Raw genomic sequence first — 14,852 nt, forward strand, 5'->3', positions numbered from 1 at the left:
CAGTTTTAGACTTTCTTATGAAGGTGACCAATGGCGTCAGTCACTGTGAAGTGTACCCAATCAAATTCAAGTGATGGGTCTTTTAAAGATAGTTTCCGGAAGTGCTCTTAAATACCAGGAAGTTGTAAACAAAGCTGACAGCTATTCAGTTGTTACCTACATCTGAATGGTTGCCTAGTACACTAGGTGTGCAACAGGCAAGTTATTCGCCGAAATCGCGTATCTACCAATTACGCAGCGAACCATTTCTGTTTTATAAAGGGATCGGCTCGCGGAAGTACATATTTCCCGTGCGTCTGTTCAACGAGCTAACGTTAGCCGCCTTCCGTTCTCTCGTGAGGGAAACGCTAACGTTTGCACAAGGACGTCGGGGCACGCCTGTGGAGTTAACGCCGAATCGATCGTCACTGTCGCCCACTGGATAGTGAGCAGCGCTGGTGCCCGATAATTGTGTTTTGTTGTTGTTGTTGTTTTTCTCTGCATTTGCTGTCTGGGGCAAAGAAAGAGCCAGCGAGCGAGCCCGTCCATCTTAGAAGGACAACAATGTCTACGTCCAACGCTAATTTCAAAAACAAGTGTGTGACACAGGTGAACTGCGTCTTCTGCGACAGTCTGCTCTGCACCAGGGGCATGAAGGCGGTGCTCCTTGCAGACACGGAAGTTGAGCTCTTTTCAACTGATATACCTCCCAATAGGTAAGTGCCCTAGTCTAGTTAACAATGCTGCCAACAAGCTTCTGTTGATGTCTGCGGTCGCTGCCAGGGCGAGATGCACTCGATAGATCCTTTACCTGAGAGACACATGACCCGAACTGTGATCGACAGGGTCTGTTGCATGTAGTGGGTTTTAATCTTTCATGGCCATCTTTGTTTCTCTTGACACGCACCCTCCCTCCCTCCCCAAGGACTGTTGACTTTGTGGCCAGCTGCTACTCCACTGAAAGCTGCAAATGCAAACTGAGGGACATCGCATGTCTCAAGTGGTATGTAAAGCTCTTCTACTGTACAGCCTGCCAGGTTTGCTTTTAGGGAGGCCATCTGCCGATGTGTTAAGTAAATAAAAGGCACAGCCACAACAGTTTGCTCAGCACAGAAGCACGTCCGACCCATGTACTGTCGTTGTTTTTCACCGTACACCTGTGGACCTGCAACTAACCATCACTTCCATTGTTGATTTTATATGATGGTTATAATCTTGATTCAATCTGCTGGGTCTATTTAAAACTAGAAAATGGCAAAAATCTATTCAATGCCGTGTTTTGTGTGGCAAATAGTCCAGAGATGTGAGCGATTCAGGCATCTGGCTTTTAGTTCTGACATTAACCTAAAGATTGGCTTTGCGTAGAGGCGTTTAGAACCTCTTTTGTATTCACAGGCCTTTGTTGTTGTACACAGGGCAAAAACAAATATGTTGGATAATAGACTCCCACCAGCAGAGTTAGCACTTTTCAGAAATGCCACCCAGTAAAGTGCTGACACACGTGTCGTCTTTATTCTCGCCCCCTCCCTTTCCCAGCGGTAACGTTGTGGGCTATCATGTCGTGGCCCCCTGCAAACCCTGCCTGCTGTCCTGCAACAACGGCCATTTCTGGATGTTCAACAGTGACGCTGTGTCAACTCTCAACAGACTGGACGCAACGGGTTAGTATACGCTCCCCATCTGATAAAACTTGAAGTTCAGTCTCTTAATTGTATGTTTTGTAAGCCTTTTGTCACCCTCCAATTTGTCTGCAGGCCTGAATCTGCTCCTGTGGGGAGACCTCCCTGAACTGGATGACAGCGAGAACGAAGAATCGGAAACCCCATCAGAAGAGGAGTGCATCAGGTAGAGGAGGAAATGGACAATGTGCGAGACCGAGAGGGCCAACGTGTGAGGTGGAGCTACGAGCGTGTACAAACCAAGATGTGAGAGAAAGGAGAAGTCTTTAAGGGTCATTGAACACTGAATCACAGAGGGCAGAAATGTGCTGCTGTTCCGCTCTGCATGGGTTAAAACCACGCTGCAATTTTTGGCCCTTTGTAATTCAGTGGTGAATTACCCTTTAACCTATGATCCCGCCTTTTCTCACCATTTCTCACTGTTAAAAGCACAGACACATGCTGTCAGTCACACAAACTCTTCCCTCTCTCTTATGTACAGTTGCGTGAGCTATTGTAAAAACATATGGCAGAAGTCGACTGAAGATGACCGACAACTAGAGACCTTAATCTAGTGTGTTTCACTTTTCGTTAGTCTTCGCTGAGATCATGGGTTTTGATCGGCCTCGTGAAAGGTTCCGGAGTGTGGTATGATAAGTCAGTGGAACTTAACGTACCAGTGAAATGCTGTGCTTTTTCCCATTGTTTACATTGAGTCTGCTTCTCTGATAAGGCAACCACAATTCACTCACTCTCCATTAGATGGCAGATCTACAGTAATCTGTACGTTGAATATGCTGTAATAAGAATTTACTCCCATTAACAGTTACTTTTTAAAGGCTTACATCTTCTCTGTGTGACTGGGTGCTGACTTGAGTTCGAGTGCTTTTTGAGTCCAATGCATTGGAGAAATAGCACAATTATTGAATATTGTGTATATATACATAAATATATATATACCGTCTATATTCATAAATATATATATACCGTCTATATTATGAGTTTCTCGCTTTTCAAGGGCATATTTGATTTAGGATACCATACAGTCTGACAAACTATAAACATATTTTGATATGCTAATATAGTGTTTGTTATACACCTGACAGCAGTAGTATATGTGTAACACTGAGATGACTGACTGTAGCAGTGTTCGATACTAACATGCTAACTTATGCATAATGTGTGCTTCCACACAGGCCTGGAGCAGCCACATTTAAAGTCGTACTTTTGTTAGGAGCTCAAATAATGTTTGAAGAATTACCTGATCGATGATAGAGGAAAACCGTAATGGAAATCAACAAAGGTGTATTTTTTGTGCCACTCGATGCGGATTATTAATCAAAGTCTTGAAAACTGTTCTCAATGGATTTCAGTGTTCACAATCTTTTAATTTATTTATTTCACCCCTGTTCAGTTTTATGTAGCAGCATAACTGTAGCACCTGAGGTGAAGGGGGAACAAATCAACTCCAAAGAATCATGGTACATATAGATATTGAACCAGACTGGCTTCCCCTCTGAAAAGATAATTATGATATTTTTTAGCCAGTCTATAGAATAGCATTTCACATTTAAGTTAAGTTTCAGTCAGTGCAGCTGGCCACAACACCCTCAACCCTCAATATTCCATTGGCCTTACTGATGCTGTGATTGCTGACAATGAGCCTTTGTTCAGATGTGGACTCGGGGATCGATGTTGTACGTTAGTTGGTCATCTCACTAAATGACCGGGGCCTTCTCGTCAGCCTGTTGTGCCAGACGCAAGCTCCAGCATCCACCAGTCACAAGGGACGTAACTCAAATCAGGCCTCTTTTGGCAGTGCCATCCTGGAGCTCTTGTTATTGTTTCACTGCCGTGCCCTGCTGAAAACTTACGATCCTGTCTTAAAGCAACAGTCGTTCTGCGAGTGAATGAGTTTTGCCTGAATTGTCAGCAAGCAATGTCGAAGAAGCAAAACATACTGTCGAATGTCACTTCGTACCTAAAGGAAAATGATAAAGGAAGTTGTATTTTAAAAATCTAAATCTACGGTTTTAGCTAGAGCCTTTAGTTGTGAAAAACACACATAGGTGATGGAAACTTTGTCCAGCAATTTCTCGTCCTTGACCCTCAAAGTTCTAACTGACAGTCTGCTACACTTGCACACCAAACACTGTCTTATGTGGTAAACCGATAGGATACATTGCATAAAATAGGTATTTATTAAATCTGCAAACCAAATATATGTAACCACATACTTCCTTTTTGTTTACAGACTTTGTTTACAAATGATTTGTATTGTGCTATAGTACTTATGTTTTTGTTCACGTATTTAATATTTCTTTTGTGACGTAGTGCTTTGTTTTCTGTTGGAAAAAAAAAATTGGATGTGTACAGTTTTACCCCGAGAGGGTATCACTCGCAAGCTTCCTCTGGCTAGGACAAATGTCAAATGATAATCAAAAGAATTATTTAAATGGATGTTTCTGATGTGAATAACTTTCAATTAACATACCCTGCTGAAAATGTATATTTTGGAATTGCACTGAAACTGCATTGGTAGTTTGAAGAAAATTATTTGTTGTTTTGTATGCTTGTTAACTTAATAATAAACTTTTTTCTTTTTTTTTCAAAATATCCGAAATGCGAAGTAGTTCTGTTGTCATGTTTGCTTTCCTTTTCCTTTTCTGCTGCGTATCCTGGGCCGCAATGGAAAAGTTATTATGGACAAAATTGACATTCCATGGCCTATTCACTCAAGTTGCACTACAGAACGTCATGGAAACGTTCTCACAAATGACATTTGTGTGTTGCTTTAATGATGCCTCGTCACACTGGTAAACACAAGATCCTGTTATGTAAATTACAGAAAAATGTCTGTGAAAGATGTTCTGATCATTGCTGTCGTGAAGTGGTATATTGTGCTTTGTTTTCCAAATCCAGCAACATTCAACACATGACCCGGAATTCTCTTTAATTCACACTGCAGAAATGACTGTTAATGAGCTTTTCAAATGGCCATGTCAGTTTTATTTATAGCTGCAAATCATAAGTTAGTCTCATGGTGCTTCACAATTTTTACAACATACTTAACATTCGTTCTTTGCTGGGTAAAAATATAATTCTATCACAGGAAAATAGAGGCGCTTCACTGGAGCAACAGAAATTGAGATCATTTCTCCAGGATGGACAGATACGCAACAGCTGCCATGAGATAAGATAAGAAGTACCTTTATTTAATCACCTGTAGGGAAAAAAATCTAATTTTTATGTGTGAATTTAAATATAACCTAAACCCAGTAGATGATATGAAGTAAATTTTAAATGTAATAAATAACTTAAAGGTTTAGTGTAAAACTCCAAATCCCTCCCACCAGCAAATTATTTGTGACTAATATTGACAAAAAATATTAATAATCTCATCGGTTGACATTGATTCCACAGATATTATTTGGAGTTTTGGTCTCTTCATTCATGCACTTTGCAGAGAGCCAGTAACACCTTTCAGACATTAAATATGAATATTTATGAGCCATCCCAAATTAGATAGATAGATAGATAAATACTTTATTCATCCCGAGCTGGGAAATTCAGGTGAAGCAGCAGCATATTTCACACAGCACACATTAAAAAATATATACAATATTTACACAATAAATTAAAAATATACGAATTGCAAAAAAAAAAATATATATATATATAAATTAAGAATAATAAATTCACAGAATTTACATGAAGTATTGACAGTGGAACAAGGTCTATCTGTCAGCCAGAGGTGAGGTGTTATAGAGTTTTATGGCTTGTGGCAGGAAAGATTTCCTGTACCGGTCCTTGTGACAGCGAAGCTGAATCAGCCTATTGGAGAAGGAGCTCCGCTGTGTGTCCAGTGTGAGGTGGAGAGGATGGTCCAGGTTTGTTCATCGTCCTCCTCTCCACCACAGCTTCAAACACGTCCACCTTGCAGCCTATGACGGAGCCAGCTTTCTTGATCAGGTTGTTCAATCTGTTGGTGTCGCTGGCTCCGATGCTGCTCCCCAGGAGAGCACAGTGAAGAACAGTACGCTGGCAATGACAGACTGATAGAACATCTCCAGCATCCTGCTGCACACATTGAAGGATCTCAGCTTCTTCAGGAAGTAGAGTCTGCTCTTCCCCTTCTTGTACACAGTCAGGCTGTTGGTCTTCCAGTTCAGTCCCTTGTCTCCACCTCCTCCCCCAGAATGAAAAGGGGCTGTGAAGCTGTTCTCTTCCTCATGAAGTCGATCACCATCTCTCTGGTCTTGTCCACATTCAGCAGCAGGTGATTTGTTCCCGCCCACTCCACAAACCTGTCCACCAGCGCTCTGTTTTTGTCATTACACATAAGTTTTCTTTTGATTTGGAGGCGAGTAGTTTTATAATGTCATTTCTGTAGATTTACTAAAAAAAATGTATGATGCAATTTCCCATTCATAAGGAGATGCTCTTAGAAAGAAATATATATATATTATAGCTACAAAGCACGTAATCAGGTTAGGAGGAGCAGTTGTTTGTCTTTAACAGGGGATCTGTGCATTGTGTTCTTTTCATTACAAGATTGTTTGGTTGGGAACCTTCACATGTACAAGTTGAAAAAGAAAACTGGTCCTTTATTTCTTTCACGATCTTACTTAAGTTTAATCATTTGTTTTCATGTGCCTCCTCCTCAAGAATTCACTGATGCTGTTGGGGCATGTACAGGGCAATTAACTTAAAGATGGCAAGCAAAATCAGAGACAAATATTTGTGCCTCGTTCTGTTTTCACATGTTTCTTTTGCATCCGCCCAAACGACAAGTAAGGCCTACACACAATCACATCCGTGTGCGTGTTATATTTTGCACCACCTCCCACTCTAACTGTCAATGTGCCCTCAGGTTAGTGGTCAGCAGGAGAAGACTTGTTCTCCGCAGCTTCGGGTATGTATGTGTGTGTGTGTGTGTGTGTGTGTGTGTGTGTGTGTGTGTGTGTGAGTGTGTGTGAGCCACTGAATGAAGCTGAAGTGTCCTCGAATAACAATAAGTATGCAAAGCGCTGCGTGGCTGCCTTCCTCAGACAAATAAAGAATAAATAGATTCAATCCAATATTCTGCCTCTCCACCTCAGTGAGGCCAAACTGGTTAATAAGACAGAGACTCTCATGAGAGCAACATGCTAATACAAGTCAGGCAGATCACGTCCTGTCTAACCTGTGTGTTGCACAAACAAACAATGCAGAGAAACATGAGTCAGTTGCAACATGGAGGTCTAATTTACTGTTTTCACTAATGAGTTTAAATAAGATTGAAGACGTCCAGTAGTAACAATAATAATAAACTAAGCATGTATAAAATACTAAATAGTTTCATGCTTAAAATTGACCAATTCAAATTAAAGCCTGGGAGGAGGAGAATATTCATCCATTGACGAAATCCATTATCCATTATGCACTTTAAATAGTCTTAGACCAAAAGGTTTGGAGACAACTGGTTTATCACACGATGAACTAAAGCTGTAAAACCCACTTGCTATTTGTCTCTATTCAATTGTATTTGTTACCTGTTTGTCCAAGACTGAATGTTGCTTGTTTGTGGTTTCCATGATAAAAGCAATGGCATAAAAAGCTGTACTAACAATAGTGTCAAACTGACCATGGCAGCTGTTTGAGTGGAGCATGCAGCAGAAACTCACAGATTTACATTAATAACGCACAACTCTGCTCAGCAATATTTCTGTTCTTTTTTTCAATGTTCACAGATACGTTATCTGATGAAGTGAACATTGAAACAGACCTTCATCATGGCAGCATTGTGATCAAGAAGCACATGTGTAAATAACGATTCATAGTCAATGTGTTCGCGGTAGAGAGACAGCATGGAATTGAATTAATGTTATTCATTATGTCTGTGTCTTCCTGCCATGACCTGTCAAAAAGTCTGATATGAGAAACAAGCCTCTTTCAAATATTTAGAGCCTGGGGTATATGTGGAACTAAGAGAACATGTTGCTTGATCAAAATTAAAAACTCTTGTAACTTAATAAACATAATTCTAAATCTTTCCACTTAAACCCCCCAACCCACCCCCAAAAAAATCAACAAACATTTCCCCCGGTTCTTTGGGTTGCTGGGTTACAATAACATGGCCAAATGGATCTGTTTAAACCAAATTAAAACAAAGTCACTAATACAGGGACATTTTAAAGACGTCTTAGTCTTAAGTAAAAACAGGTTTCGGAGAATAAACAGAAAACCATTTTTTGAAAGTATCCTCTCAGGCCCGGCACATCCCCCACAAGTGTTTTCAATCCTGGCGGATCAAGGAGCTCTCCTCAGACTGAAGTTAGCTGGCTGAGCTGTATGATGAAATGACATTTCACTCGTCAGACTGCTCTCACGGGTTCAACCAAACTGAGCAGAGAGTGACGAAGATATCAATCCTGAAGGTCCATTCAGCCTAAATCTGCCAAAAGAAGAGCAGGCAGAGGGTGAGACCTCCGCCGTGGCCCAGCGAGACCCCCCGCCTCGATGCTGTGTCACTTTCAACTAATGACTGGATTTGACTCCGGATGTGGAACCCTTCCAAAGTGTGATCAGCTGTTTCCATGCCTGAGACCTACAGTAGCTTTGAAAGAATTGTCTTGCAAATCCGTCCATACCTCTTTTTGGAGTAAGCAACAAACAGAAAAACCGAAACCAATCACATTACATAGTTGGTTGTTGATCAGTCAAAGTTATAAGTTGTGCTACATTTCACTGTAATGTCCAGTGTACAGTAGCCTACAGATGCATCAAGTGGAAAATCCCAGAGAGAAAACTCTGGTGCTCTCTGTTGGATGTCAGGTGCAATGACACACACATGCACACAAGAAGTGACAGAAACAACCCAATTATTATTATTATTATTATTATTTTAATTGACTCACATGGAGTGGATGTGCATGAATTAAGGGAGCAAACAACAAACATCAGATTTTTGAAACCACACTTGCAGATTTTGTTTCTTCCTGTCACTTCTGAGGTGATCTTCAAAGGGGAGAAAAGAATAATGCACTGATGTATTGTGATTAAATAATAGGAATGAAATCATTGCCAGCCTTTGATTTTCTTACTCCCCAGGGCACACGGTGAAAACTCAGGTAATCACAGTTGCGTAAGCCCAAACCTGGTGGAGTGTTAATTTCTCAGGCCTTAATGCCCCTCGAGTCTCAGCAAATGAATCTTGAGACTGTTGAAAAGGTTTGATGAGAGTTCAAATGAAACATCAATAGACTTTAAACAATACCAATGTGCTCATGTCAAGAAATCTCATCTCCATGTCCAAATAAATATAAATGCAATTACAGGCCTGGATCTGTCAGAGCTGCCGCATTATAGCTCCAACTCTGTACCATCAATTACATGTTTATATAGTTTTTATAAATGTTTTGTGAAAAAAAAAATTCACAGCATTGGAAAAATTGCATATTCCAAAAATCATATCAAACAATTATTCACTTGTTTACATTTGAGACTGTGATACAATTATAAAATTCAGAAATTCTCTAATGCCCAAACAAATAAATAACCACTTGTTTCTAAGCACTTCTTACCGAATACTTGATAAACAATAGGTTTCCCTTGTAAGTGTTAGTAATTGTGTTTTCTTCAAATGACGCTCATACTACTTTATCTTCTTGTCACTAGATGGAGCAGTTCTACCACTTATGGAAGACGCCACCAGACGATCTCTGGGTACAATGACAGACAGATTCAACACCTCGGTGTCAAAGACACACATCAGAATGAACACAACTAATTTACTCTCAAATAATCATAATAATAATATTCATATTCCCTGTGCCACTTTGAGAAGTACTTAATTTTTCTGGAATGACAGAAAGCCCCAAAGGACACATCTCTATATTTATACTATAGATTATAGGGATTTCACTCAGCACAATAAAAACCAACACACACATTTTCTACCATCTTATTTTTTGGAGGCCAGCCATTTTCAAAAGACTGAGCTGATCTTTTCCCTTTCGCATGGAATAAATAATTTTGCTTTTTATTACTCAACATGTCATTATTTCTCTTGGACTATAGGACCGATGAAGAGGATTGCCATCAAATTAGCGGTCACCTTGATCATCAGAGAGAACAGAATATTTTATAAGAAATATAAGGAGGTTCATAAAACCTCTGCAGTCTGTCATGGTCATCTCCTGATAATAGAACTAAAAGGCTAGGCTAATGTCCAGCTTTCGCCTGATTATGCATATTAATGACACCTCCAGAATTCATCACAAAAATCTTCTTTTTTTTCACTGGGTGAGGAGGGCAAACGGTAATAAATGGCGGAATTTTATTCAGTTTAGGAATAATCCGTTTAATCGGAGCAGGAAACCTTCATGAGATTGGTAGGCCAGGCTGCTTGAAATCTTAAATTATTAAACAAAGCCAGTTGTTATATGTATTATGATCACTTAACCACAGAAAACGGTAAATCCTTTTGGATCTAATGAGTCCATACGCTTGAGAACATCATCATCATAATTAAGGGCTAACCAAAACAACTGCTTTTCCAATGCTCCATCTGGGAAAGGAGAACTGCAGATTCCAGAATGCAACCGTGCAGGTTTTCCACAACTGGGCTGCTTGCTGGCCCAGCGTTGCACTCGGAGACGAGCTGCACTGGGCTTTTGTTGAAGTGCTGGAGATAACACAAAGGGAACTTCAAACGAGCGTCTTATTTGCTTCTATTCTTCTGGGCAAGCTGATTACTGTTAAGGATAAAAGTTGTTCCTATACAATAAACTAATGTGGAGAATCACAGAGCGCTAATTAAGTCATGGGGGATCCGAGGCGGTCGGCATGGATGTGTTCCCCAACACCCAGACCGTGGGGGTTTAGTGAGAACTTAAACATCCCGACAGCAGCCGGCATCAAACGTGTTTATTGTCAGCTGAATGTCCGGTAGAGGCATGAACCGCTGGATCTGCAAAGCCAACTGGGGAAAAGAAAAGCAGCAGAAGCTGCAGCTTCTTATCCCGAGCACTGATGGGCTTTCCTCCCCCTCCCTCTCTGCCCCAAGCACAGTTTAGAAAGTGGTATCATGGTCTGTGGTGAACATGGCAACTGACTGCGTGTCAAAGGAAGAGTCTCAGTCTTTATATTGTCCCATGTGCACAGAAGTGGTATGAAGTATCTCTATTAAGAGATGAACCCAGGCAGAGCTTTACAAAATTTAAATACACGTTAACATAATGAAACAGAAAATTAAATTCCAAAGTCTGCCATCCCTCGGTTTAACCTTAAGTTCTTCATGAAAAGGGAAAAAAAATAAAACTGATTGAGTTGTTTTTCATTTCCCTTAGTGCGATAAAAATAAGACAGCCTGAACAAAAAAAAAAACTTTCGACTTTTAATATCCCCTGTATAATCAGACAAATTGTGACTCCATGAACCCGTCTTACAGGTCAGTGTCAGCAAGTTGCATGTAATCTTCACACAAAAACCAGTGAAGGTTTGAAAATATTTTCTTGTACGTGTGTTTAAGTGAAGATGTTGCATATGTCATGATCACAGCTCTGAATATCCAGCGCTGCAGCATCATCATCACTACTGTTTGTTCGGTGACCTCAAAAGACACTGAGGAGGAAGAAGAACTTGTGCTATTGTGTGGATGTGTGTGTGTCTGTATGGTGAGGTCTAATGGCATATAATAGTATGTGAGAGTGGGAGTGAGTGAGAGTGTGTGTATCTGATTATACACTGTGTAATTTACCGACCGTGTCTTTGCATTAGTATATTGTAAATGAATATGCATCAGCTGGTACGATGTCACATCACTGACAACTGTGACTGACACACACAACCACACACACACACACACACACACACACACACACATACACACATTTAAAGTGTTTGGTCTGGCCCTTGCCTTACTTCACTTTTCATTTCATGGTACTGGCTTTGAAATTTGTTCTTGTTTTAGCCTGGCCTTTATGCGCTCTTATATTTCCTGGATGCATCATTTAAAAAAATATATTCTTTTTAAAATGTTTTCCTTTTTTCCTCCATATATTTAACTGGTTCTGTGAAGGCTTAAACATACTCGCATTGTTGCACATGTGCAAAAGGCTGTTTCTCTTTCCAACCTTGTTTATCTGATTTATTTCCCTAGTTTTTGTAATAGTTATGAGAGTTATTCTTCTGGAGGGTCATTATTTTTGCATACTAAAGCAAATTATATATGAATGAGCAGGGAGAGAGTCAGTTGGGAGATTTATTACAACAGTTTAAACAAAATGTTGCTGTGTTTTTTTTAACTAGTCTAACAATGTCCTGCAAGATTTAGTTGTGCCCATATGTTGTGGTGCGGACACGCGCACACACACACACACACACGCACGCACGCACGCACGCAGGTCCGCACGCACGTACACACACACACACACACACACATATACACACACTTTTCTTAACCCCTTTACTTATTATGGGGAGGGCCTGTCCCACTGCCTGTAGCCACCTGCAAATTACAATTTAGTACTCCAAGAGTTAAGACTGTGTTCTTTCAACCCATTGTGTGTGTGTGTGTGTGTGTGTGTGTGTGTGTGTGTGTGTCGGGGGAGGGCAAGAGAGAGTCTGGTAGAAAACCTTTAATCCGGGTGCTGTCAGGCCCAAACCCGGCTTGACGTCCCATTGATGTGGAACAGAACAAAACACAGGGCCCCTTGCTAAGCTCCGACTGGCTCACTCACACGCACACACACGCACACACGCACACGCACACACGCACACACACACACACACACACACACTTACACTCACTCACGCACACACAGACACACACACACACACACACACACACACACTGGGCCCCACTCTAAAGCCCCCAGCCTGGGCCCCTGCTCCCTATCTGGGAAGGGCATTCCTCAGCCTATACACACACGTGTGCATACGCTCATTCGCTTGCACTGTCTCTCTCTCTCTCTCTCTCTCTCTCTCACACACACACACACACACACACACACACACACACACACACACACACACACACACACACACACACACACACACACACACACACACACACACAGTGAGCTAAAGGAACACAATCTTAACTCTTTGAGTGCTGTGTTGCAATTAGCAGGTGGCAACAGCTTAAAGGTTTTTCTTTCACTGATATCCCAATTCATTTCCATACATTAACTTGAATGTGTGTGTTAGAGAAGATTCTCAGGAATGAAAGTGTCTCAGCCAATGATCAATTTGTGTGCGTGTACAAACACACACAAACACACACACACACACACACACACACACACACACGATGTGTTTCTGAGATGTTAACAGAAGCCAGATGCTCCAGTGTGTGTTGCCAGTAATGAAAGTGTGTATCCGTGGTGACAACAAACAGTTATTATTGTCCTGCTGTTTGGACAGCTCCCAGCCCGCAGCATCTCTGTTTACCATTAGCTTAAAGAGAGAGAGAGAAACAGAGAGGAGCAGGCTGAGAGCAGAGACAGAGGCAGATTCATGTCTGGGCGGATACAAAAAGTGACATATTAGAATAAAAGTGTTTCAGCTAATGGCCTGGATCTGTTCAGGATTTTAATGTCCATTCGGCTGTTGTTCTCCGAGTAGCCAGCAGGTGGAGTTGTGGGCAGCAGGCAGTCATGGAGCAGAGCTTCCTTGTCCAACTTTGACCCAAAGTTGGCCTTGGGGTTGAAGCATTTTGTTCCATCAGCTCAGTTTCACTTGATCTGAGGGGGTCGTGTGTGGTTCAGTTTTAGCTCTGAGTTGGCTGTCACAGGTTATCACTCGGCACTGGGAACATAGCCCACCACTTAAAAAAGAAACTACAATCACATAAGGGAGCCACACACCTATGGAAAACATTGCCACCTGTGGCCATACACACCCACCCACACCTACATGGTCAGCTCATTTCCCCCTTCACCTTCCCCAGGACTGAACTCGCTCCTTCGTTTCCGCTGTTAAAATTACTGGGATCTCAATTCCCCAGCGCTGGAGTTCTGGCGCTTCCGTTTTGGAATGTCAGAACTCAGAGTGAGCCGTTTGTTTGGGCCGGGCTGCGGTCCAGAGAGAGGCCTCAACAGTCCCAACCAAAATGTTTTTATTGACGGGCGAAAGCAGTCGGGCCGACAGCACCGATTGGCTGTAATTGGTCGGCAAGTCAGTGGTGTGTTTGAAATACCCTACGAAAAGTGGCAGCCTTTAAAAAGCGCGCGCGCACACACACACACACACACACACACGCCCACTCCTGTTCTCCCCTCCTGCCGCTCTAAGGGAAGCCAGATGGGCCACGGGGAAGCAATCACCCCTCTATTTGTCTTGGTGCTGATCAGGTTAGTGAAGTGTTCTCAGGCCTGGCCAGGAGTCCACACACTACCGCCTGTTGTCCCTGCAGCTCAGTGTGCTGCATGACTCCAGCCAACTGGCCTGGTCAGACCGCCCTGGGACTGTTTCAACGGCAGCGCGGTGAGTGAGGAGAAATGCTCTCTCACCAGTTAAGGGGCAATAAAAGGTAGAAGTAATGATTTTTTGGTCCGTTTCTATCTCATTATGGACGTTTGATAGAAGACTGGGCCCAGTTTGAATAACAGTTTTCTGTAATGTCAAGGGGTGGGCACATGACTTGAGCTAATGTGTAAATATGAGGTCCAGCAAAGGAAGCTGGTAGCTAACATCTTTCATCTGCTGATATGGACACCACCATTTAGGGCTGGGTCAATGGATGGGAGGTGTGGAGGCAGCGGCGTTTGTGGAGAACATTCCAGCCGCTGAATACACACATGGTTTGGTTTAGGGCAATGAAAATGAGCACCAGACACAGAGCAGTGACAGTGAATGAAAGCCTCAATGATGCACACACACACACACACGCGCACACACGCACACGCACGTAGCCCTGACTGCACGGGTTAATGGAGTGACGGAATCCAGAAGGAATTTAACTCAAGGACTCTGGGAGTGAGCTGTTAGGTAGCCTCTGAACTAACCCTGCACAACCTCCAAAAGCGCTGCTCAGTTTTTTTCCACTATGTTACGCGTAGCTCCTTAACACGCGTACAAGGATGACAGTGCGAGTGCACACGGAAATCAAAAGAGAGATTGAGAGACAGCGACATCGAGAACGAGACGAAAAGACGGCCAACGAGGAAAGCAAAGAAGACGGCAGGGCAAGTTGTGCCAGGGTAGAGCAGCGCAGGCAGAGAGACTCCT

The 14,852-nt window shown here is 42.2% G+C and overlaps 1 protein-coding gene across 1 annotated transcript; it reads left to right on the forward strand.

Annotated features, from left to right (window-relative positions):
* The first annotated feature begins 90 nt into the window (after positions 1-90).
* On the forward strand, positions 91-4,260 carry fam72a (family with sequence similarity 72 member A). The gene is made up of 4 exons (XM_035630797.2): positions 91-695; positions 905-982; positions 1,516-1,640; positions 1,734-4,260. Exons 1-4 carry the CDS (start codon positions 544-546, stop codon positions 1,826-1,828), a joined length of 450 nt encoding a protein of 149 aa, XP_035486690.1. The 5' UTR covers positions 91-543; the 3' UTR covers positions 1,829-4,260.
* The last annotated feature ends 10,592 nt before the right edge of the window (positions 4,261-14,852 follow it).

The sequence above is a fragment of the Scophthalmus maximus genome, chromosome 6, assembly GCF_022379125.1.
Source record: "Scophthalmus maximus strain ysfricsl-2021 chromosome 6, ASM2237912v1, whole genome shotgun sequence".
Lineage (NCBI taxonomy): Eukaryota > Metazoa > Chordata > Actinopteri > Pleuronectiformes > Scophthalmidae > Scophthalmus > Scophthalmus maximus.

What these genes read in the sequence shown, in the direction of transcription:
- fam72a (XM_035630797.2), top strand. Translation starts at nt 544, where the DNA reads ATGTCTACGTCCAACGCTAATTTCAAAAACAAGTGTGTGACACAGGTG. An exon ending in ACTGATATACCTCCCAATAG is followed by an intron (nt 696 to 904) that starts GTAAGTGCCCTA and finishes TCCCTCCCCAAG; the next exon opens with GACTGTTGACTTTGTGGCCA. An exon ending in CAACAGACTGGACGCAACGG is followed by an intron (nt 1,641 to 1,733) that starts GTTAGTATACGC and finishes ATTTGTCTGCAG; the next exon opens with GCCTGAATCTGCTCCTGTGG.